This window comes from Antennarius striatus, chromosome 24, assembly GCF_040054535.1.
Source record: "Antennarius striatus isolate MH-2024 chromosome 24, ASM4005453v1, whole genome shotgun sequence".
In the NCBI taxonomy this organism is placed as follows: domain Eukaryota; kingdom Metazoa; phylum Chordata; class Actinopteri; order Lophiiformes; family Antennariidae; genus Antennarius; species Antennarius striatus.
This window is the reverse complement of record NC_090799.1, coordinates 7,457,576-7,481,707: the sequence shown is the minus strand read 5'-3', so window position 1 is coordinate 7,481,707 and position 24,132 is coordinate 7,457,576. Positions and strand designations below refer to the sequence as shown.

Here is a 24,132-nt window from a genome sequence, read left to right as displayed (position 1 = left end):
AACATTCAACGTCCCTACTCTTAGTCCTATACTCTTGGTGTTCCTCTTCTCTTTCTTCGAGCGAACGCACTTTCCTCCTCTCCTTCTTCGACCAACAGTAATCCAATTTCCACCGGCGCCCTGTAGGTCAACAGCGCCGATGGCGGTCGTTGTTAACCCGGGCCTCGACCGATCCGGTATGGAAGTCATAGGTTTGATTCGCATCTTTGATTTGGCAAAAGTTTTACGCCGGATGCCCTTCCTGACGCAACCCTCTGTATTTATCCGGGCTTGGGACCGGCACAATAAGACACTGGCTTGTGTCCTCTTGCGGCTACATACTATTGACCATGATTTACTTTTACAGAAATGCGACTCCTGTGGGATAAGAGGAGTTGTAAATTGTTGGCTGAAAAGTTATTTAAAAAACAGACATCAATTTGTGGAAATCAACGGAATAGCATCACAACAGAAAAAAAAAATCACCTGTGGAATACCCCAAGGCTCTGTCTTGGGGCCTAAATTATTCATTCAGCATCAAAATGACATATGTAAAGTTTCTGAAATTTTAAAACTGGTAATTTTTGCAGATGATACTAACATGTATTGCTCATGACCAGACATTTCTCAGTTAATTCCCCAGGTAGAGTCAGAGCTGATAAAAATTTTAAAAAATGGTTTGATTTAAATAAGTTATCTTTAAATCAGAAAAACACCAAATTCATGATTTTTGAATACAAGAAGTCAAGCGCAGAGGTCAAATTGATTTGGAATGGGATTGAAATTGAAAGGGTTTATGAAACAAGGTTTCTGGGAGTGATCATAGGTCATCAGATCTGCTGGAAGCAACATATACAGTATATCAGGAATAAATTATCAAAGACACTTGTTATATTGTATAAAACTAAATACATATTGAATAAGAAATTTCTGCACATATTGTATCCGTCACTTGTGCTTCCATATCTTTCCCAATGCTGTGAAATCTGGGGAAACGCATATAAAACATATATAGATCCTCTGATTAAAATGCAATAAAGGGCAATAAGACTAATTAATAAGGTAGGGTTCCATGATCATACTAATGAACTTTTCATAAAATCAAATGTATTGAAATTTGTAGATATTACAAACTTAAATATACTAAAAATTGTATTTCGAATTGTAATTAACAACATTCCTTTAACCATTCAAACCTTTTACAAACTAAGAAAGCGCACATATAACCTCCGAGGTCTATTACGATTTGAGTCTATTAAAGCAAGAACAAATGTCGGGCAAAGATGTGTGTCTTTACTAGGAGTGAAACTCTGGAATAATTTGGAAGATGAAATTAAGTTGATAAAAATTCTGTCTAAATTCAAGAAAAAAATTAAATATGGCTTAACTGATGGTTATAAATGCTTCTAAATATGATGAGGTGAAGTCAAGTCAATGGATAGTGGTGAATAATTTATGTGAATTTTGTTAAAAACCAAAAGAATGTTGAATTTGTTGTTGTGACTAGGTTGTGTTAATCAGGGTGGGCTTATATAAGCAATTTGCTGCAGCCCAGTCATTTTTTGGTTACTATTGATACAACTGAAATATGTTTTTTAAATGTGAAATATGAACAACCAAAACTCATTTATTCATTTAAGCCATGCATGTCTAGTCTATCAATAACAACAGCAGAAGTCACACTGTTTTCCAAGTAGGTAATTTCATGTAAGTTCATGCACTATCTCAGTTTTGTTCTTTGAAAAAGGTGATTTTAATGCACAATTCATTAAATGCACCAGTAAAACATATAATTATGTCTTAAATTTGAAAAAAAATATAATTTTATTTTTTTTTACTAAAGAAGGGTTTTGTGAATGAGCATATGAAACCGGCAGGGTTCGGTACCTCCAACCACTGAGCTAGACTAAAGGCGGAAGTGAGAATTTGTGAGCAGCAGTATGGTTTCATGCCAAAAAAGAGTACTACAGATGCAGGAGTACAGGGAGATGCAGCGTAAGGTGAAGGTAGAGGTAGCAAAGGCCAAACAAGAAGCTTATGATGACTTGTATGCTAGGTTGGACAGTAAGGAGGGAGAGACTGATCTATACAGGTTGGCAAGACAGAGAGACAGAGATGGGAAGGACACGCAGCAGGTTAGGATGATTAAGGATAGGGATGGAAGTCTATTGACAGGTGCCAGTAGTGTGATGGGAAGATGGAAAGAGTACTTTGAAGAGTTGATGAACGTGGAAAATGAGAGAGAACAAAGACTAGAAGAGGTGACTGTTGTGGACCAGGATGTAGCAAAGATTAGTCAGGATGAAGTGAGGAGGGCATTGAAGAGGATGGAGAGTGGAAAGGCAGTTGGTCCTGATGATATACCTGTAGAGGTATGGAAGTGTCTAGGAGAGGTGGCAGTAGAGTTTCTGACTGGGTTGTTCAACAGGATCTTAGATAGTGAGAAGATGCCTGAGGAATGGAGGAGTAGTGTGCTGGTGCCCATTTTTAAGAACAAGGGAGATGTGCAGAGTTGTGGCAACTACAGAGGAATAAAGCTGATGAGCCATACAATGAAGTTATGGGAGAGAGTAGTGGAAGCTAGACTAAGGGCAGAAGTGAGCATTTGTGAGCAGCAGTATGGTTTCATGCCAAAAAAGAGTACCACAGATGCAGTATTTGCTCTGAGGATGTTGATAGAGAAGTACAGAGAAGGCCAGAGGGAGCTGCATTGTGTTTTTGTAGACCTTGAGAAAGCTTATGACAGGGTGCCCAGAGAGGAACTGTGGTATTGTATGAGGAAGTCTGGAGTGGCAGAGAAGTATGTTTGAGCGGTGCAGGACATGTATGAGGGCTGTAAGACAGTGGTGAGGTGTGCTGTAGGTGTGACAGAGGAGTTCAAGGTGGAGGTGGGACTGCATCAGGGATCAGCTCTGAGCCCCATCTTGTTCGCTATGGTGATGGACAGGCTGACAGATGAGGTTAGACAGGAATCTCCATGGACTATGATGTTTGCAGAGAACATTGTGATCTGCAGTGAGAGCAGGGAACAGGTGGAGGAGAAGCTAGAGAGGTGGAGGTTTGTCCTGGAAAGGAGAGGAATGAAGGTTAGCCGCAGTAAGACAGAGTACATGTGTGTGAATGAGAGGGACCCAAGTGGAAGAGTGCGGTTACAGGGAGAAGAGATCAAGAAGGTGGAGGATTTTAAGTACTTAGGGACAACAGTCCAGAGCAATGGAGGATGGTACCAGTGGAGAAAAGTGTCAGGTGTGATGTGTGATAGAAGAGTTTCAGCTAAAATGAAAGGAAAGGTGTACAAAACTGTGGTGAGACCAGCGATGTTGTTTGGTCTAGAGACAGTGTCACTGAAGAAAAGACAGGAGACAGAGCTGGAGGTAGCAGAGATGAAGATGCTGAGGTTCTCTCTGGGAGTGACCAGGAAGGGTAGGATCAGGAATGAGTACATGTTAGAGGTTTTGGAGATAAAGTCAGAGAGGCCAGACTGAGATGGTTTGGACATGTCCAGAGGAGAGATAGTGAATATATTGGTAGAAGGATTCTGAGTTTTGAACTGCCAGGCAGGAGGCCTAGAGGAAGACCAAAGAGGAGGTTTATGGATGTAGTGAAAGAGCACGTGAAGGTAGTTGGTGTGAGAGAAGAGGATGCAGAAGACAGGGTTAGATGGAGGCAACTGATTCGCTGTGGCGACCCCTGAAGGGAAAAGCCAAAAAGAGAAGAAGATATTGTGAGATAAATGTCAGGATTCCGAGATGTCATCACAGCAGCACCACCTGCTTCATTCTCACGTCTGGATCGGGAACGTCTCATCATTGATGATGTGCTGTTACTGTACGTCAGGTGCTGGGAAGAAGCGAACACTTGTAACATCTGTGAATTAAAAATGACATGAGTGTAGTTTATTATTTTCTACTGTTGTGAGCAACAGAGCCTCAAAATAATTTTCTCAGAATTTAAAATCTACTTTTTTCGGTGACACCAGTTCTAAATGTTCCCAGACTTGGGATCTGTTTCTGGTTGGACCCAAGTAATTATGACGCAAGCTGCCAGCAATCGGAATGCTAATGTGATCTAAGGGATATTGGCATGATTGACATCCATTTTAACACATCTGGGACCCGCCGGTGTTTTGGATCACCCATTGATCTGGACCACTAAACTATTTGACCTGGTGAATGGAGTGCCACTGTGTCACCTGGTAAATGAGGCGCTTAGTGTTTCGGCACACTTGTGTGCTAAACGTAATCAATCATGTTGTTTTTCCATGTTTGAAGCAGGCTCCGGAGCAGTGTTTCACACCGAGTCTGGGGCGTGTATCGGAGCGCCGGAACAAAGCGGACATCACTACCATCAGCCAGCTCCAGTGATGTCCGAGTGGCGCCCAATGGGGCTTTGAACCGTTTGGGCGTTTCATTACACAATGCCCAATGCATTGAGAATATGAGTGCTCTCTTTGGCAGGGCGCCTTTACTGCAGCCACACAAGAATCGTTGAGCCCAGAAAACCCACTTTGACCTTTCCTGTATTGCATATATTTTCTGCACAAAACTCAATATAATTTAATGTGTTAATCTTTGCTTGCTATATCGTGTTGTTACTGAATATCAGGTGCTGGGAAAAAAACCCACTTCACCTGAAATTTAAAAATGACGTGTGGTTTATTCTTTTCTGTGTGAGCAACAGAGCTTGAAAATAAGTTATTTTAGAAATTAAAAGCTACTTTGTTCGGCGGCACTAGTTCTAAATGTTCACAGACTTGAGATCTCTTTCTGGTTGGTTCCATTGCAAAGAGAATAGAAAGCAAACAGTCAGCAATCCGAATACTAATCTATTCAATCACTAGTCCGTGTCATAAACAATGACAGTTTTTATGTCACTGTTTATAAAGACAATTTTTGCTTTAATGCATTCTTCTTTTGACTGAAACCGACAGACAGCATTGGAAACAATATCCATTTATTTAGATATTCATGAAATATTCTGACATAGTGTAGATTCATATAACTTTGCACAAAGACAACATCATTTGACACAGACACACATTAAATGGAACCTTGGCAGTTCAACGGCCCGTTGGCTAAAAATACAAGTCGTAACGTCGAGACCTACATGAGCTGTGGATGGGGGGGGTTAATGTGTTTGTATGAGAGACTCCCCTTCTCTTCTCACAATACATGTGTTAGCAGTCAAAAGAAACCAAAGAGACAGTCGTTAACACTCACAGTGCCCTGGGGTGAATTATGGCACATATTGATCCTGGATTACATTATTAAACACCAAAGTTATCAGAAACCCCAACTTGGACTGAAACAGAATTTAAAATGGATGCATGGGTTTAGAACTGCTTTACATGTAAAAAATGTGTTCACCCCTAATATAAATGGCCTTCTGAATCCAGATCACCTATTTCTCACACTTACGCACTGATGTAATTTCTGTCAAAGTTGACACGTTGGACGCACGAGGTTTCAATAAACTTAGACTATTTCTCTGTTAAAGCGTGTGATGAGCAGTGATGCAACGGCCACGTATTGCATCGCTTCATTAAAGTCGCAATAAGAGGAATCTACGAGCATCAGACGAGACGCGATTGACACCACTGACACACAGGTTAAAGATAGTCTTTGGCCACAAGTCAAATATTCCACTAAGACGACACAAATGGTAGAACTAATGAGATGCATGTCCAAAGCTGTGGAAACACAACAGAACATAAATGTGCAGTTTTATTTAAATACATCAAGACAGCAATGTACAGTGCCTTGCGAAAGTACTGCCCCCCCTCCAAGAATTTTTTTGACATTTTGCCACATTTCAGGCTTCAAACTTAAAGATAACAAACTGAAAATATTTTTCAAGAATCAACAACATGTGAGACACAATCATGAAGTGGAACCAAATTTATTCAACATTTTATATTGTGTTTAGAAATAGAAAAGTACGATATACAGAAGTATTGGCCCCCTGTTCTCTCAGCTCAGCTAACCGACCCCAGAAGTTACCTGATGACTTCTGAATGATCCAATATCGACCTAAATAACAACAATGGCAAACAGAATGCACCAATGTGTCATTTGGTCTCACATTTGCACATCCTACTTTTCAGGTTTTTAATTCTAAACACAATATACAGTAAAATGTTGAATAAATTTGGTTCCACTTCACGATGCAATACTTTCGCAAGGCACTGTAGCTTTAGGAATCAAGTTCCATATGCAACTGCAATAAATCTCAGCAGTCATCCCACCAGACAATGCTACTTACTGCTAAAGCGAAGCTAGTTAGCATTAGAAAGAATTTGGCTGTGGGCATAACTAAACTTTGAAAGTTTTTCAACAATAATTGATTAAATTCAAGATCTTTTCTAGAAAGTAAATTTAACACTGAAAAATGATGTGCTAAAAATATAAAACTTAATTTCTTGCGACTGTTTCAAGTGATCACATAATTATATTCATATTAAAATAATTTCATATAATTTCATTTATTATATATTTGCTGTTTATTAATTTAATAAAATGGCACCCATTGGTTTCAAATGGCTCTTCATAGACCGTTTATACTTCATATAGAGCTCTGTGATAGACATGCTTTACATTTGAATGTAGCTTTAATGAGTTAAGTATCAATGCTTTAAACGTTAATTTGATTTGAGGTTGAACTCATGTTGAACAGAGTACGTACATTTCTGTTCTTACATATATTCATCTCTTAGGGTGTGTATTCATAAAAGCAGCAAATGATTCCCATGTTGAGATTCAACACTGAAATGATACAGAAGAAAGGAAAAGAGGAAATGAAGAAACACTTAAAGAGAACAGTTTGCTTTGGAGTATAAAACAAAACACAACGTACAATTCTCCTGTCTCTACATTCCCATCATTCATAGCATACCTTTTAGATCCTCCAACGCACGCTTTACATTTAAATAGCTAGCAATGTGTCCGGTACAGTTGGACGTGGGCTACAGGGAACACAACGGCGTCACACGTGGGACTCATCCAGGTCCAGGTCAACGGGTGACAGGGGGAGGGGTGAGCGGCGGGGAGAGGGCGGAGCTAGCAGTGGCGTGAGTAGGGGGTTCTCCGTGCCGTCGTCCTCACTGAGCTGCAGCAGAGTGTCGCTGCGTGGCAGCAGCGCCGTTGTGTCCTCATCACCAGGACTTTCTCTGATCCTGGTTGGACCCGGCGGAGGCAGGAGGGGTGCAGGCGGCAGCGGGGGAGGTGGCGGGGGGCCTGGGGCCGGGGCTGTGCCCAGCACAGGGAGTGGTGGTGGGAGAGGGGAAGAGGTACGGGAAAGGAGTAGAGGTGAGCAGGTGCAGGACGGGGGTGTTGGGGTGGAGGGGCGGGACATGGAGGCGTGGGGGGAGAGGCTGCTACGGAGTCCCCACTGCTCCCTCTTCTCCTTGCTGCTTATGGCTGGACGGGCCTGGGTGAGAATACACTTCCTATAGATTCTCTTAAAATCATCAATACCAACATCCATAAAAGGACAGTTTACAGAAAAAGTAGGGACCCCCCCCCCCCCGACCTGGTCCAGTCCCGTCACTGGTCATCCTACCTGTGTGTTAGCAGGGCTGTGTAGGTCTGCAGTAACTGTAGACGATGAGGCAGAGGGCACATCGAGCGTTGGGGACGTAGACAAGACAGGACTGGACCTCCTGCCGTCAGCTGCTGGATCAGTAGCGCCGGCAGTAAAGGTGACTGACCTCTTTTGGTCTCCATGCGCTGTGGGTATACATGCATGCACAGATGGTCAGAACATTGACAGCAACACGCTAACACATCAGCACCACCAAAGAATGGAGGCAAGGATGGAATGGGGTAGGCAGGACTGGAAAGGGATGCAAGACAGACATGCAGAGCACCCTATTGGACAAGGTTGCAACTAAAGGGGTAGGCCGTTGCAGGGTGGAGAGGAAGCATTAAGGGTTGTGTCTCACCTTCACAGTCCAATAAAGTTTCTTTATTTTGAAACAAAAGGCATGAGACAGAACAGAGTGAGAAGAGTCAGTTTGGTGAAGGTGGTAAAACAAACAGCACTGGAACAAAGAGGTTATGAATGGGAAGGAAGTGTCACCTCAAGTCAGCACACAAACATGACTTTCTTTTTATAATGGGGTGATTTTATTATCTCAGTCTCGATCTGGGTTAGTTGTGTGCTTGATGTGAAATGGAGGCTAAGTTTTCCTCTATTCTTTTACATTTTTTATTTCAAGGCAAATGTGCTTCCATTGCCACTTTGCAACAAACATTCACTTCCAATCAGTCATTCACATTAACATACATACACAAACATGTGTGCCATTACCCATTGGTTTGTTCTTGGGCTGGATACTCCTTCGGGTCGTTGAAAGCCTTGCACCTGATCGACCACGAGGTTCATTCTTTGGGATGGACAGCAGGGGGCGACGCAACTACGTGAAAAGCAAATTTGAGAGTAAGGAGTTTTGTCTTTTTTTGGTATGTGTAAATATGAGTCTTGATGCGTTCAACTAAAAAGGGTTAGGAAAGAAAAAGTTGATGCTACTTGTCTGAGGCCTCGCTTTCTGCCAAGTGGGGGCTGGATGAGAAGGTTCTGCTGGCCTGGTTCACTCTGCACACTTGCCACCCTGGTGCAACCAAAAAGATGGGCACACACAAAACATAGAGAAACACATGACCATCTGAATCCCCCCAGCTCATTAATTAACCAATCTTTAACCAATAGTATTGTCGATGCTATTCTACACTCATTTCCATACACCTCTCACAACACACATTATTTACAAGACACACAACTACGGAAGAAAACGAGGGCTGCAATGGTTCATACACTGAAAACACAATATGTGATGGTAGGGACTGGGGGAGCAACACGGATAAAGTTTTTGGGACTCATCTCAAGTAAGGTGGACTGTTTTCTTGTAATGGTGCTGGATCAGATTTGGAGATCTTTAAAGCAAAACTGGAAAAATCTGGAGAAAAACAGTGTCCCTTTTATGGCTATGGTTGCCACCCCAGCACCCTCTTGCCCTGACACATTGGTATCCAGAGTAGGACCTCCAATTTGATCAACAAGAAGCCTGACACATTAACACGAAACACCATGGCGCTGATGGGACAGAGACTGACTACTGATGGCACGTCAGCTGCAAACAGAACCAAAGATCCCTGCCTCCCGGGGCTGATTTGGCCCCCTTTTTTGGAGTGGGAGGGGTGGGGCCCGGTTAGGATAGCAAAACAGATGAGCTGAGAAAATGAGAGTCAGTGTGAAGCTGTGGGGTTAAGGGACAGAAACCAGGCACACTGGACCCACACAGAAACAGAGAGACAGGTAAGTGGGAGGGTGAAGGGAAGTGTGACGAGCCAAAGCAATCTGACTGCATGTGAATGAGTGACCAAAAGCGAGGCGGCCAATAGGAGGAGGCCGTCCTGCAGTGATGCCTCTGCCACTGGCAGACAGATGCAAGAAAGCACCAATGGGACACAGATAGAGAAAGGGCCACCGTACCTAGAGAGGTTACCCTCCTGCAGGAGGCCCTGGGATTCATCTAGCACATTGGGTTCACTGTAAAAAGTGTTTGTGGGGGGGGGGTGAAGGGGAAGAATGTAAGTTTGAGAATTATCGAGATCGATCAAGGCCCTGAGCGCAGGGTGAGAGGACAGGGCTCTGACTTCTATCTTCCTGAAATACAGTTTAGGTATGTAACAAAGCTGCTCTGAGACAGATGGATAAAAATAGTCCAAATCAACAAAGCTCTGCAGAAAAATAGGACTGCGTGTGGGATATGGTCAATCTAAATATTACATAAGCAAAATTTTAATTATTCATGAGCTTTTATGGAGGCATTCCCGCTCAGGCTGTATGCAAAATGTATTTGTGTGTGTTCAAGTGTATGTTAACAGTAATGTTACCTGTGGCTGGGCAGCATGGCGGCGCAAGGGACCTGGGGCTGCGAGGCCACAGAGCCTGTGGCGTGGCTGGAGAACCGGCGCTGTGCTATCACTCTAGGCAAGAAAGGTTCATGCTCGCTGACCACGCTGGGGATGCTCATGGAGTCGTCTGGAAGGGAAATAGAGATATTCAGTTAGAATTTCCCAATGTCAAAAAAGACAAAAAAAGGGGGAGTAGTATTAATATTTCTGACTCTCTTCATCATCCTCATCAGTGCGGCTCAATGTGTCCTGGGAGGGCTGGCGTGACGGCTGGCTGTCCTGCTCCCAAACTGTACCGGTGCCCGTGTTGGAGCGTGACATGGTGGCTAAACTGAGGCGGTAGGCGGATGTAGATGTGCCCACTGTGCTGATGGACGTCTTTCCCTGGTAGGCTGTAGGGTTTGGGCGAGTTCAAAGAAGAGTTCGTGTACGATTAGTTTTCACAATCTCTCCACTTCATCTAGCTGTGTATTTAGCTAAGCAGCTAAATGGATCAAAATTAAGTTTTTGTCTCTGACCAGAGCCACTGTGCACAGCCTCCTTCAGGATTTTGAGTTCATTGTTAAACTCAGCAAACAGGGAACTCTTGCAAAGTGGTCTTGGAATAAAGCGTCGCTCCAACTGATCGGCGATGTGGTGACGTGCCGTGATCTCCTCCTGGGAGTCCGCAGGTTGGGTCAGCAGCTACACAAACAGGAATGTAAAGACCAATCAGTCAGACTGACGCACAGGAAACTTGTGCAGAAGCTCACGCATAACACGATGAAAAGAACAATGTACCTTGCACTGTATGAAAGGTCTCAGCAGGACAAAGATAGGGATACGGGTCCGAACGATGAAGTCAATAAAGTCCCAGAATGCCAATCCTCCCACCTTCCTCAGAGCCATTTCTTTTACTTGCAAACTGAGTCGATACCACTGATTTCCCAGTGAGCGCTCGAAGCAAACCAGCACCACCTTCAGCGCTGCCAGCATGGACAAGGGAACGAACAGCATGAGACTGGTCAGGATTAAAGATACTAAATGCTCTGAGTCTTCATTCCTACCCAGATATGCAGCCTGGCTTGTGGACTCTGCTAAGCCCTCTCTTCGCAGATCCTTCCCAGCATCCCCTGGGGTGGAGCAGTGAGCCGGGGAGGCGTCCAGCATGAAGTTCTTGGTGCGGGAGGTGGAGATGATCCGAGGAGGCAGGAGGATGTTGATGACTGTCTGAAGGAGCAGGAAAATCTCTGGCTGCTCCAGGTGGGGACTGTCTGCAAAGAGATATTTCTCATTTTTCCAACATTTAACATTAGACCAACTCAATACATCACTCCACAAACAAAAGCTTAAGGAGTATCTTGTGCATCTATTTAAAGGCCACATGTGCTGTCTTTTTTCACTCATATTACCTTACTCCTTTGATAATATTGAAAGCATTTATGAAATATTATTCTTCAATACATGTACTAAAAGAAAAATTAAATGAGTTTCCATTTTAAGTGAATAAAATAATTCTATCTTATGGACTGAATGATGTTGGCGGCTCACACCACTGAATTTTTACCTTTGCTTCCCGAGCCCACGGTAAGCACAAAAGGGATAAGCAGGTTCAGCAGCATCCCCTCTCGCCTCTCCTGATTGGTGAAAGGTGAGATCACATGGCTGAGGGGAAAGTCCTCCTTCAAGGCCTAAATAAAGGTGTAAATAAAAAATAAGAATTTTGGCTTCAGCATTATAGCCTGAGTGTGCGTAAAGCAGAGGCCAACCTGTATTTGCAGAGCTACCAGTCGCACCACTGCTGTGCTGAAGGGGAGTGGAGGAGAGAGGTAGGGGCTGAGGTGGAGAAGAGGAAGACCATCAGCCACACTGGAGGGCCCGACTACGCCCATCACCTGACAACAAAGCATGGAGATGCTCAAAGACAAATCAGCAGTCATGTTGGTCTATTGGGGTCATATTGTGTGGATTCCCATACCAGATTGACACAGACATTGATCAATGAGCGAAGGTGTGGCAGGAAAGAGATGATTGGCTGTCGTTGCAGGGTCAGGCAGATCCCCTCGATCAGACTGCTGGCTGCCTCCCACTCTACCTGTCTCCTGGAGAACATGCGCCCACAATACCACCAGTCATGCACACACATAAAATTATTGTGACAAATTTAAGAAAGCAGACGTCTTGTTCACATCATGTGAGAAGTCAATGAAATTTGTGTTGACCAGTTAAAGCCATTAATCTTATTCCATCTCATCAATAATTCAAATAATTTAAAGGCTGCTAAAAGTCAACATTAAATCAACCACATCAACAAAACATCATATGAAGAGCTTAATAATAATAACCCTTAATAGTCTGTGACAGATGATCACCCTCATTGGAACACAAGCTATACTGACAGCAAACACACAGCAAAGCTCACAAACATAGCCAGCTGGACACTGCAGCAACACATCCTGGTGTGACACACACACCCGTGACCAGTGTTCCTTCAGAGCCAGGCAGCGTTGCATCATGGAAGAAGATGCAGGGCTACAGACTGAGTCATCATATTGAACAAAGAAGTTGTCTTTTCACCCATGCCATCGGCAAACTGTTGATCTATAGTTTATTGTTGGTTTTGCTGATTGCGTTTGAAGATTTTGATGTCAGATAAAGCAGATATTCAGCAACACTTCATCAGCCACCACCACCACCACGGGAGATTTTTCTGGCTGCGGATCAGGGCAGTTGCTCCTCATTCAGACTAATTGGAACCAGGCTAATGATCACATATCATCAACTGTAGTAAATCATTAACTCATATTGTCTCTTTCGAAATGCATATTAAATGCTAAGGCTTGTTTAAATATCCTGTTTTTAAGTAATTGTAAAGAAAACCTTTTACAAGTTTTGGTGGTGAACCCTTCCTTCATTTGCACCCATCCCATTTTCAAAAACATTTAGAATATCAGTTTGAAGAAAGTTTATTTCTTTCTGTGTTAAATCACACCAGCATTACTCTAATGTGTTCACCACCATTCAAATCTGCAATTATAGTTTCCATTTGAAATTTAAATAATCTTTTATGACAGGGGATTAAATGCTGGCTTAGTTGGAACACGGGTGGGAATTCACTGATGGTGCACACACCTTCTCATTGTATCCTCATATTTGCTTGCATCACAAACCACAGCATCACTTACGGTACATCACCCGCCAAGGCAGCGTTACAGTGGACAGTGCCGAGAAGCCATCTACTGTTCACACCACGGCATGGGAACAGCACGATACACTGAGCGAGACACCGAGATAGAAAGAGGGGCTTCAACAGACCTGGTGCATAATGCCTGCGGGCGAGCGCACCTGAGCGTTGGCATTTTGTGAATCTTGTTGAACATGCGGTCTAGCCTCTTCAAGATGAGGATGAGGGCAGGTCGGACAGCCTCGGACGACCAGTCGGTGATGGGGAGCATTTCCATGATGTAGCGCCGCAACCCTCGGCTCTCCATGGTGAGGGTGTCGTAGGGTGCCAGCTTCAGAAGGGCGTGGGCGATTTCCGCCAGTCTGAGACAGACACACACTTTCACGGCTATCCAGGGTATATTCATCATATATTATCCATCATTAGGCAGTTGTTAAGAAGAAATATCAAACTTGTCTTTGTGCAATTTGACCTGTGGTTAAAACTTTTCAAGCATTGACCAACACGATCTGATCACCTCATGTGGGACTTGATATCCAGCAGCTCCAGGGCGATCACCCTTGGTTCACCGGCAACGTTCTGCAGGATTTTGAGTCGAGGTCCACAGTGTTTGTAAAACTCAGTACAGATGTTCAACAGAGATTCACGTGGCCGGCGGAACTCCTCCCTGGCAAGGCGCTCGTCCAGCTCCTCCCTCGGCATGCCCTGAGCTTCCTCCAAGAGGTGGAGGTTGTCCCTAGACAAAGACACAAGCAGCCAAAACTTGGTCTTCTACACTCACATTTTACTTCTGAATTAATTGTTAATATCCTGACCTCGTGTTGACCACTCCTGACAAGGTGTGGTTCGCTGTAGTGCCTCCCTTATGGCCCTGATCACAGCGGGACATCTGGGGGGCTGTCATGGGTCTGTAGAGGATAAATTCATGTAGCTGAAGGAAATCGTGCTCTTCTGCCTACATGCTATTTCCATATGTCCCACCTTGTGAGGGTCTCTGAGCTGTAGAGAAGGGCCTGCAAGGATGTGGCCAGAGCAGCTATGGCTGCAATCTCATCCCTGGCAGCTGAGGCAGACTCCATCGTAACCGTGTTGCTCTTCAACTTCTGGAGGTGGCAAGGCACTAAGGCCTCCAACACCATCAGCATCTGGAGACTGGAGAGGGATGTTACAGGATAAGAAATTGGATTTAAAAAAAGAGGGGAATGATGTCTTACCTCCTAAAAGATTCCGGTGCGTAGGCGACAACAGTCACACATAGTTTGATGGCTTCGCTGATGGAAAAAGCCAAATCTTCGTTACCGTAACAAAAATCTGCATGAAAGAGAGAAGTATGTGCGTAAAGCGGGCATTGTCCTTTGCTGCTTAAAGAATTGAAAGACCAGAATGCATCTGTGAAAATGACCCAGAGAGCGTAAAGGTTTCTCCGCTTTAACCAGTTCCAGAGCATCCAAGGCGTCCTGGGTTTCACCCTCCAGAGAGACGAGCAGGTCGAACAGACACTGGGACGACACTCCTTTGGACAGTCCAGTGTTGGTGCTGGTCTGAAATGGGGATACTCAGGTGAAATCCTTTGGTGCAGTGTTTGTGTATGAAGGATGTGTTGGAGTCTTACTGTGAATTCCAGCAGTGGGGCCACGCTGGCAAACAGCTGCAGGATGAAGGGTTTGCGGTGAAGGATGTAGAACTGTCGACAGCAGAACTCAATACCCTGCCTCAGCAAAGGGTCACTCTCATAGTCGGAGTAGACCTAATGCAAGAAGACAGAGGACAAAGTGGATTAAAATGTGTTTGCTTTTTTAACCACTGACCTCCCAGTCCACCTGTGGCATCCGTTACCTGCAGCATGGTTGGCAAGATCCACTGGTAACCGCTTAGGGAGAAGAGATGGTTGAAGTGAACAGCGGTGTTGATGGCGGTGGCCGTATACTGCCTGAGGAGGGAGCTATCCTCCGGGTGGAGCAGCAGCGCTCCATTGAAGACATTGAGGAACAACATCATCTCGTCTCCCCAGGGGTACTCACTGGGCATGCCCAGAAACATTTCCTCCAGCAGCTTGATCCACAGCACCTTGTGGAGGGTGTCCAAACCAAACAGTTCCTTGCCTGGGAGAGAATGTGACAGGTCAACTCCACAGGAATTTTGATTCTCTAATGACAAATTTGGCATCTTTCCCACCTTGAGGCTCATTGAACAGCGAGAATTCTGCATCGATGGCCGTTCTTGGGAAGGATGGCAGGCGGAGGAGGTCTTCTTGCAGCAAGGAGACATGGGATTGTTTGTGCACAGCTGGCATGTGTTGAGTGAGCGAGATGAGGAAAAGGACTCTGCCAACTTCCTCAAGTTTTCGAGAAAACACCTAGAGGAAGAACGAAGATGTGGAAAGCAGTGTTAACCACTTCTCTAGGATTTTAATTTCATACAGCCTTAATCTGCCAGATTGCCAGACCTGTTTCTGGATGAGCTCCTGGCCTTTCTCAGGCAGCATGTGGACCAGGTTGAGCTGAGGAGAGACTGATCTCCGAAAGGGGTAGATATCTCTGACATATGTCTGGACAAGAAAGATAGCCAAGCTAGCACTGACGAAAATATGACCTCAATCCTGTCATCACGTTTAGAGCAAACCTCCATGTTTTTGGACAAATCGCCAGGGCTAAGTACCTTGCTGTAATGGATGAGGTTCCATCTTTTGTCCATGAGGAAGTAGTGTGCCGATCTAGCCTCAGGGATGTTGAAGAATTCCAGGCATTCCTTGTCGGCGTGAGAGAGAAGATCAAACATTACTTATACTTATTTTCACGATCGGAATAAAGATGGCCTTTTAAATGAATTTCAAGTTAGTTTGTAGTTCTTAAACAGTTTTTAAAGCTAACAGTGTTTCTCATACGTCTGCTAGCATTACCTTGAGCAGGGCTTCAAACTGAGTATCTTCGTGGACAGGAAGTTGTGTTGGTATATCACATTCGTTCTGGCCATGCACCACAAGGGTTTTTGTTCCTGCATCAACATCAACAAGCAAATATTGACATGTTTTTGCCATATTTGACATCATTTTGACACAAATTGCAGTTCATGTAGTTCTTAAAGTCAGTCTTTGGAGCCCATCGGTCACAGTTGACTCACCTGGCATAGACGCTGTGACCAGCAGTTTGACCTCACACTGCTCCTTCTTCATGGTCTGCTTGAGGTCTTTGAAGAAGAGCCCCTCCACATAGCCGACCACCTCCCAAAGGAAGGTCAGTGTAGCAGAGATGGCATCCATTCCCCATTCGCATGGGGTCCGCACAAAATACATGATCAGTCCCACCTAGGAAGAAGACTTTTGATTTAGATTTGATGGAGTTTAACAAGAAAAGACAATTAGGCCAAAGTGTTTTGCAGCCACCAGGTAGTTGAAGAGAATGTGAGACGTTTGTGCTGGAAGATCTCCAATGTTGAGGAGGAGCTTCCTCAGCATGTACATCAGCTCATCCTGGCACAACAAAACAAGGAATACAAGTTCACGCAGTGTGTTTCATGTTTGACTCTGTTTAGCTTGTTTACACTGCATTGGTTTTAGAAGTTTGCCTACCTGTCGGTTGCTCACGGTCAGTTTTTCAAGGAAATGACGGAGAACGAGGGCGGGATCTTCAATCAGACAATTCCAGAGGATCTGTTGGGCGACGGCACTCACTAGAGAAACATGGAAGAAATCCTGTGTTCCATCATTTATAAAAGGCACTGTGAAATCCACATCCAGCTGGAAATGCCTACCGGCCACGCCGTCCTCTCGGACCTCCCCGTCCTCCATGAGGTGCACTATCGGCAGGACTGCAGCACAAATGCACGCTGGGAAGACGGCTTGAGGTGGCTGTAACATGTGGTGTGTGGGAGTGTGTTCTGTCGTGTTCTCTTCATCTGGAAACAAAGCAACGATTAGCTCCCGTACCTTCATGAGGTTTTTGGTCACTACAGATGCCGTGTTGGCGCACCTTCAGCGCTGGCTAGCGAGCGAACAGACCACACGGAGCCGCGGCGGAAGGAGTAGTTCCTGTGGGAGTTACTGGAGGCACAGGAGGGGCTGACGGACAGACGGCGTGATGCCAGGTTCACCACTTCTTCTGCTGGTGGGATCAATGCCACACAAAACCCACAGAGATGCAGGAAAAAACAACACGCCATCAGGCCTCGCCACCCTCTCTCAAACTGGGCCTTATGTTGAATTGCTATAACACAAGCCCCACCTTCTTCCTCCTGCTCAGGCGGAGGGCTGCACGTGGGTTCGTAACACGCCTCCTGGGCCACAGGGATGGCTGTGATGATGCTGGCTTCGCGGCCCAATCGCCGCTTCTCCTCCTCCTGCTGCAGGTTCTTCAGGATGTGCTCAGCCCGCTGATGGGAGCGTGACACCGCCCTTGCCGAGAAAGATTTCTGGAAAGGGTGAGCGTTGACGGTGGCGTTGGATTAAGCAGCACAGAGAGCATAGAATGTCAGATGCGGATGTAAAGACAATTAACAAGCAAGGAAACTCAATAAATGTAGTTTGAGTCTTTCTGCAACACGTGGACAACTAGTATAAATACATCTGAAGAGCATTTTGTAATGTCTAATGATTGGACAGCACATTAATACAGTAACTCTCATCCAGCACATTGATCTCATGCTCTAATGCTATTCCCCAGCATCATGAAGAACACTGTTGAAGTATTGAACAGTTCAAAAATTTCTATGGTGACAGAAATAAAGGTGTTCAGACTGGAATTTGGAGAATTTACTGTATCAGTAAATGCCTCAGAGCATTCATACACATACATATCCAAATAGGCTGAACACATGATGTGAAAAACATACACGGCAAAGTCATTCTCATCCGATGACCATGCATGAACAGCACAACATACACAAAATGTCTGAATGTCCGATGCATGCTGTTGTTTTTGTTCTTATAATGAGAACAAGGGCTAGAACACTTTTTTTTTTGTGCGTCTGTGATCAAGATGCAACTGTCCGAAATGACTCATGAAGCTACCCCAAGAAAACTTCCTGCTCCCAATGGCTAAAAAACAACTGAATGGAGGACATTTCCCCGTCTGTCATTAATGATCTCAGGTAACAAGATGCATCAGCACAAACATCCGGACAGAAATACCAACTTACTATGGTATGGACTGATTGAATTAAAGTGGAGTACTAAAAACAAAGACAGTCGATAGATAAATTATAGAACGTTCGCAGGTCGTCATCAAAATCTCTTCAACATATTATGACAATCATGCTTTTTAACAAAAAGGAACAAGGAGACACCAAGAAATCTGTTCAAGCACTTAAACCTGAAAATGTATCGAATGCATTTCTCTTGGGGCAGTTGCCCACATTAACAGTCTGAAGAGCAACGTATCTGCCTTTGGTACATGTTGACTTTCATAAGATAAAAACTGACATAGGGGTTCAGCGCTGACGAGCATAGATTACAATCTCTTGTATTTTTTTTCAAGCAGCAAAAGAATTAATGCAACATCAAAAATATTTTTGGTGTTTAGTGTCCCTTTAATCTAAGCTAAGCTAACCTTGCTACCCCACCCCGGTAAGTTTGTGTTCCCACATATATAGTCCAAACTAAGTAATCTTCCTACTATGTCAGAAAAGGGTTATTGTGAGTGTGTAGAGACTCCGACTTACAGACTGATCCTCGTTGATCGGGTCTTGGACACTGCCTGTGTTCTGAGGCACCCAAGGGGGGTCAAATATGGGGACACAGGGCATGCCCAGTATCGGAGATGGCAAAGTGAAGTTGATGCTGGGAGGAGGGATCTGGCAGAGCACAACATTTAGACAGGAACCTTTCGCATAGATAACACAGAGATGGAACAGTCCGCCAGATATCTGTACCTTAAAGATCTGCTGGGCTCCTTCCTCCATGCGAGGCCACACCTGGTAGCGGAACCGCCACAGGGTGTAAAACTTGAGGATGGAGTTTATGCGCTGGCATGCCTCCTGGTGATGCAGCTCCGCCATCATCATTTCGGTCACCGCGTCAGGCACCTTCACTGCGCACAAGAGGAACATGGCAGCTGCAGGAAGGAGGGGAGAGGGATGAGGAGAGACGAAGGGGACACATCCAGGTACAGGATATAAAAGATCAAAACATCTGCAGTCGACCCACCGGCGGCAGCTGCCATGTGTTCATCCATGCTCAGCAGGAGCTCCCAGGCTGCAGGCTGGATGTCTCCATACATGTCATCAGTCAGGATGGGAGCTGCTTTGATCAGCAGCGAGAGAGGAGCTGGTGACAAGCTCATCACCTGAAGGATACGGAGGTCTTCACAAATGATGGAAGGCCATGCATTTCAAACTGAGGCAGCAAAATAATGATGCAGCATTACAGCCTGCAAATACAGGACCTACAGACGACTGGATCAATACTGCAGCCAGTTCATTTCCTTTATATTTCTCATACATGTGCTTCACCTGGTTGCGGATGTACTTCAGCATGCCTGTGTCCTTTTTCCCTTCCGTGTTGCAATCGGTAGGTCTTCTCTTCATGGACGGCGTCCTCAGGCAAGACTTGTCCAAGCACTGATGACACAGAAGCTCCCATAAAAGACATGATGGGGTAGTTTAAAAACCACAGTCACATTCTGCACTCCCACCTCTTTGTTCTTCTTGGCGCGACCTCCAATGTTACCAGAGGAGGCACTGTCCTCTCTCAGGCTGTCCACCGTCTCGCCATACACAAGCTTAATTGAGCGGACCAGGCGGGCGCAGGAGCGACTGTGGTGCTGGTAGCAGCGTGGGTGGCAGAAGTCGATGTGGGTGCAGATGAAACTCTGCTGGTTGCACAGCAGAATCATAATCTGTGGCCAGAAAAATAAAGAAAAATGACGGAGCGTGTATGTATGAAAGATGCCACATGCACATGTGATCAGTACAGGCACTACAGCACATACGTGTAGCCAGGACATGTTGCGGTGGTAGTTGTCTTCTGTCCCTCCTGAGCCCTGGCCTTCTGGTTCTATACTTGGCTCACTGGTACTGAATGGACTTCCTAATGGAGATGGCGAAAAAACGAAATGTGGAGACAGTTTCTGTTTAATATGAGACCTACATTACCAACAATGAAGGCATTAATTTTTATGTGCAGCACGAAAACAATTTGTTGACCATACATGATGGAAGTAATGCGTTTTTTACCAATGTCGGTCACGGTATCCCTGCTGTGCGTTTGTGACAACAGCCCTTCTTCGTTCTCCGACTCGGAGTCCTGCCGGGACAGCTTGGTGCTCTTGAGGCTCCCCGCCCGCCGTATGGAGGACAGGGAGCCTCCTTTCTTCACTCGGAAGCTACGTGCACCTTTAATCTGTAGCAGCCGAGAGCCACCAATACGAATCTTTCGGATGGGCGCTGGAGAAGAGGGAAGTGGGGAGATATCATCTAAATTATGTATGTGAATAAATAAGCAGGGCAGTGATGAATAAAATGGTCCTCTTTGTGCCAAACCAGATCTCACCTTGAGCTTCCTGCATCTTCTTTTCGTCGCAGGTGGTGTCCGACTTCAGAGTGTGGCTGCTGCTGTTGAGCGAATCGTGTCCGTCTTCGTCATCGAGGATGCCTGCGAAGCTGATCTTCCTCTCATAGCGATGGCGGCCGAGCTCCGGGTCCAGACGCAAGCGGCAGCTGTCCAGATCCTGTAAGCGTTATATCATTTATTCAATCTTTCTGAAGCAATCCTAAATGTATATTGTTTGACTACCAACCACGAGAGGTTCCGTGCGCGGGCGTGGCAAACAAGGAAAGGTCTCCCGTAGGAAGGTGGTAATCTCCAACAACAGCTGGCAGGCGGCCATCTTTAGGGCAAAGGGACAGCCGCACTTTGTAGGGTTGACTGTGTCTTTGCAGAGAGGATTGTGGAGTGAAACAGTAACAGGTGAGTGTGTCTGTGTGAACGCCTTTCAGTTCCAACTTTGCTAAACATCTGTTGTGACTCACTATCGTCCAAATAGTCCTCTTCCTCGTCCTCTTTCCTCATTCTCCGTTTTGTCTCCTCGTCAAAGATGTAACCCAGAATGTTTGCGGGGCTCTCACTGTCCGAGTGGCAGAGTTCGCTGAGCCTGGTGCCGATGGCCTGAGTGGATAAAAACACATTATTACAACATTCAAGCCATTTCATGTATAATTCTGATGAAGGAAAAAGTTCTCTCACATCTCCCCACTGGCAGAAATGCTTGGCAGCATGCCACTGAAGCTTCTGGTTTCTTTTGTTGCCCACAATAGGCGACCGGCCTCTGGAAAGGCCTCTCTTGGTGATATTAACATGGTGGCCCTTCATCCACTCTGGCCAGTTGCCTCGGTTGCAGCGGTGGACAAAACGGGCACATTCAAGGAAGAGGGAAGCCCGGGCCACTACTGGCGCTTCCTGGAAAGTACAGAGTTGTAGGTTTATGGGTTGGAAAGGAGGAGGAGACAGTTTTGATGCCCAGTAAAAACCAACCAGGTCCAGGGCAGCAGCAAGGATGGAAGCGTCTGGTATAGTTCCCGGCTCGCAGCAGTTCAGCAGGAATTGGAAGCGTTTCATTCCCTGTCGAATGGCACCCAGATTCACCACGTTTTTGTTCTTCATGGCTTCCTGGCTGGCCGCGAGACGCTCCTGGAAACCATGAGGTCCTGAAGGAAAAGCGTGGACATATAGAGGAGAGGGTATAACAAGGGAAGGAATGGAAGGGGTTTCATTTCTATTTTTGAAAGCAAGCTTGGAGCATCACCATCCAGGACATTGAACAAAAAGCATCGAAGGGCCACTGACAAATGAAGCTGAGGGAGACATGGCCACACAGCCATCAGCAGTGGTTACGCTTGGATTTTCAATGCAACACAAATACATGGTAATGTGGAAATTAAAGACAGGGGAATGATGCAGGTAAATGTCAGGTTGTGGATTTTAAAATAAAATCTATTACATCACATTGAAAAGGACGAGTGTAACCACAGCCGTACACATGAAAGCTGCATGTGGACCTTTGCACTCAGGCAGCGGAAAATACCACCAGACATCACCACAGAAGAGATGGAGTGAGCGCCGAGTGTCACCACTGAGATAGTACAGCTCTACAGTGGAAAGATGGTCCCCACACATCTCCTTCCATCCTGACACAGACCAACGAGGAAGGGGTTTGTCGCAGACAAGAACAAGTACGTGCAGATTTGGAAACAAGGGGGAGTAGAGTTATCAAAACAGTTACAAGAGAGGAACAGGATTCTTTCATTTGTCCAATGAAGGTTTGACCTTGTGACCTGAAATTGGCTGCGATGCACATGCTGAGAGTTCAGAAGTAGCATGAGATTGATGGATCCATCCTTAAAGGACCCATTCTGAAGGTTTATTTGCACAAACCCCACACATTTATTGGAAATGATGGATTGGGACTGACGGTGCGCTTCAGGCAGCGATACGGTGGTGCAGATATGGAGGATGGTTGACGGAAAAACTGGCAGAAGAGAGACCACGACTTGTGAAGAGAGAAAGACACACGGACAAACAGAGGAAGGGACAGAAATAGAGGGGGAGGAGACAAAGGGTGATGGCGTGGGTGGCCAAGGGGCACCCAGGTGGGGGAGGTCTACCATCTTTCTCTTCTGTGTGGTGAAGCTTGGATGGATTCCTCCTGCCAGACCTCCATTTACCGAGCCTCTTGAAGAAATTCTCCTCCTCGTCCCTGACGTACTCTGGCCCCACGGCGCCCCCTTCTGACAGCTTCACCGCACTGGTGAACTTCACCTATGACACCAACGCCAATGTCAAGCCGTGCCCCAACCAACAAGCAGTTTGACTCAACTGCTCTGGCCGCTCCTCCCTGACCTTTGAACTCTGTCTTATGAAGGACAGTCGATCCACCGAGCTGATGTCCAGCAGGTCCTCCACTCCGTCAGTCAGTCCAGAGAGAGAAGAACGTTTCAGCCAGTTTCCTGAAGACACGCAAATCAAGAAATAACTGAGTGGTGAACCAACGATGGGCAACACCGACACAGCACCACACATGGGGGGGAGTAGACATGCACGTGTCGGGAAGACGAGCATTCCTTCATCATCACTCTGAAACTGAAGGACTCACAGCTGACCCGGGTCTGGAACGTCATGCACACCGGGGGGACCAACATGAACACACTGCTACACAAACACTGCATGGAGATGGTTCCACATCCACATACGTAAAACAGAGAGAGTGAGTGGAAGGCGAACAGTCCCACGGCACGCTAAGGAACAGACCAAAGAGATGAGGTGACTCCAGGAACTCCAAATGTTAGATAGAAACACATGTTAGTCAGCTGAAGGTGTGTGTGACGGCGGTATGCTCATTGAAACAGGGCTCCTCCTTCACTACTTCATGCAGGTAGTCTTTGCTCTTACCTATCGGGAGCTTCAGTTTCTTACGAAGCGAAATGCGACGCGACCTTGAGCGAGAGCGCCGATCCGTGGTGGTGCCGGAGTGAGCGGTGGTGCACTCCGAAGTGTCCTGCTCCGATTGGCTGCTGGTGTCACTGGCGGCGCTTTGGGACTTGAACATCTTTCTCCAGAAGTCCTTCCTGCCCAGGAGAGCACCCGGGATTTGTTCATCACTGAAGGTGCAGGGAGGCAGTGTGGGATGGATGGATTGAATGGATAGATGTCAACTTTGTTTAATCTGTTAGTGCTTCTCCACTGGGGGGTGGGGTGGAGGGGGGCAGGTTGAACAGGTGTTCCTATTCTGAGCTGAGAAATGGCAGCTGAACCTGGACATAGATGGTGCTATGTGGAGATGCTTTGACACTCACTGTTCGGGGGTCTGGGGGGGTCTACTGGAGATGTAGCTGCGACACTCATCTGCAGCACTGGACACTTGACCCTTCTCCCCGGACACACCCGCCTCTGACCTGCACACACCCCCCAACACATAGACAAAGGACTCAGGCTACCCAATTCAGGCACCCCCCACCAAAAAGCACCTTCACCCAGACCAGCAAAGCAGCACCACAACCTAAAGTTTAACGTCAATCAATGACTGTCGTATGTATTCAGTCGTATGTTGTTAGTGGCCAGCGGCGGTGGAGGCACCCCCTGGTCCGGTG

General features: G+C 45.8%; 1 protein-coding gene across 1 annotated transcript in view; it reads right to left on the bottom strand.

The window, feature by feature from the left end:
- Positions 1 to 6,482: 6,482 nt before the first annotated feature.
- The window catches only part of LOC137591418 (protein unc-80 homolog), a 28,382-nt gene continuing 10,732 nt past the window's right edge, over positions 6,483 to 24,132 (bottom strand). Inside the window, exons 19-66 of the mRNA XM_068309394.1 lie at positions 23,839 to 23,937; positions 23,435 to 23,643; positions 22,886 to 22,992; positions 22,651 to 22,804; positions 21,521 to 21,693; positions 21,233 to 21,445; positions 21,019 to 21,154; positions 20,787 to 20,920; positions 20,540 to 20,717; positions 20,224 to 20,433; positions 19,980 to 20,077; positions 19,683 to 19,886; positions 19,501 to 19,608; positions 19,196 to 19,334; positions 18,922 to 19,103; positions 18,712 to 18,843; positions 17,277 to 17,463; positions 17,025 to 17,156; positions 16,807 to 16,950; positions 16,625 to 16,725; positions 16,439 to 16,525; positions 16,177 to 16,360; positions 15,956 to 16,050; positions 15,715 to 15,804; positions 15,503 to 15,604; positions 15,232 to 15,412; positions 14,893 to 15,158; positions 14,669 to 14,803; positions 14,459 to 14,597; positions 14,271 to 14,367; positions 14,038 to 14,208; positions 13,872 to 13,964; positions 13,574 to 13,792; positions 13,188 to 13,418; positions 11,851 to 11,974; positions 11,642 to 11,767; positions 11,440 to 11,563; positions 10,940 to 11,146; positions 10,674 to 10,858; positions 10,412 to 10,577; positions 10,106 to 10,285; positions 9,873 to 10,020; positions 9,469 to 9,525; positions 8,506 to 8,587; positions 8,287 to 8,392; positions 7,919 to 7,939; positions 7,537 to 7,703; positions 6,483 to 7,404 (exon numbers count right to left, since the gene is read on the bottom strand). Coding sequence (XP_068165495.1) covers positions 6,961 to 7,404; positions 7,537 to 7,703; positions 7,919 to 7,939; positions 8,287 to 8,392; positions 8,506 to 8,587; positions 9,469 to 9,525; positions 9,873 to 10,020; positions 10,106 to 10,285; positions 10,412 to 10,577; positions 10,674 to 10,858; positions 10,940 to 11,146; positions 11,440 to 11,563; positions 11,642 to 11,767; positions 11,851 to 11,974; positions 13,188 to 13,418; positions 13,574 to 13,792; positions 13,872 to 13,964; positions 14,038 to 14,208; positions 14,271 to 14,367; positions 14,459 to 14,597; positions 14,669 to 14,803; positions 14,893 to 15,158; positions 15,232 to 15,412; positions 15,503 to 15,604; positions 15,715 to 15,804; positions 15,956 to 16,050; positions 16,177 to 16,360; positions 16,439 to 16,525; positions 16,625 to 16,725; positions 16,807 to 16,950; positions 17,025 to 17,156; positions 17,277 to 17,463; positions 18,712 to 18,843; positions 18,922 to 19,103; positions 19,196 to 19,334; positions 19,501 to 19,608; positions 19,683 to 19,886; positions 19,980 to 20,077; positions 20,224 to 20,433; positions 20,540 to 20,717; positions 20,787 to 20,920; positions 21,019 to 21,154; positions 21,233 to 21,445; positions 21,521 to 21,693; positions 22,651 to 22,804; positions 22,886 to 22,992; positions 23,435 to 23,643; positions 23,839 to 23,937 — 7,267 coding nt within the window. The 3' untranslated portion in view covers positions 6,483 to 6,960. The remainder of the gene's footprint in view (positions 7,405 to 7,536; positions 7,704 to 7,918; positions 7,940 to 8,286; positions 8,393 to 8,505; positions 8,588 to 9,468; positions 9,526 to 9,872; positions 10,021 to 10,105; positions 10,286 to 10,411; positions 10,578 to 10,673; positions 10,859 to 10,939; positions 11,147 to 11,439; positions 11,564 to 11,641; positions 11,768 to 11,850; positions 11,975 to 13,187; positions 13,419 to 13,573; positions 13,793 to 13,871; positions 13,965 to 14,037; positions 14,209 to 14,270; positions 14,368 to 14,458; positions 14,598 to 14,668; positions 14,804 to 14,892; positions 15,159 to 15,231; positions 15,413 to 15,502; positions 15,605 to 15,714; positions 15,805 to 15,955; positions 16,051 to 16,176; positions 16,361 to 16,438; positions 16,526 to 16,624; positions 16,726 to 16,806; positions 16,951 to 17,024; positions 17,157 to 17,276; positions 17,464 to 18,711; positions 18,844 to 18,921; positions 19,104 to 19,195; positions 19,335 to 19,500; positions 19,609 to 19,682; positions 19,887 to 19,979; positions 20,078 to 20,223; positions 20,434 to 20,539; positions 20,718 to 20,786; positions 20,921 to 21,018; positions 21,155 to 21,232; positions 21,446 to 21,520; positions 21,694 to 22,650; positions 22,805 to 22,885; positions 22,993 to 23,434; positions 23,644 to 23,838; positions 23,938 to 24,132) is intronic.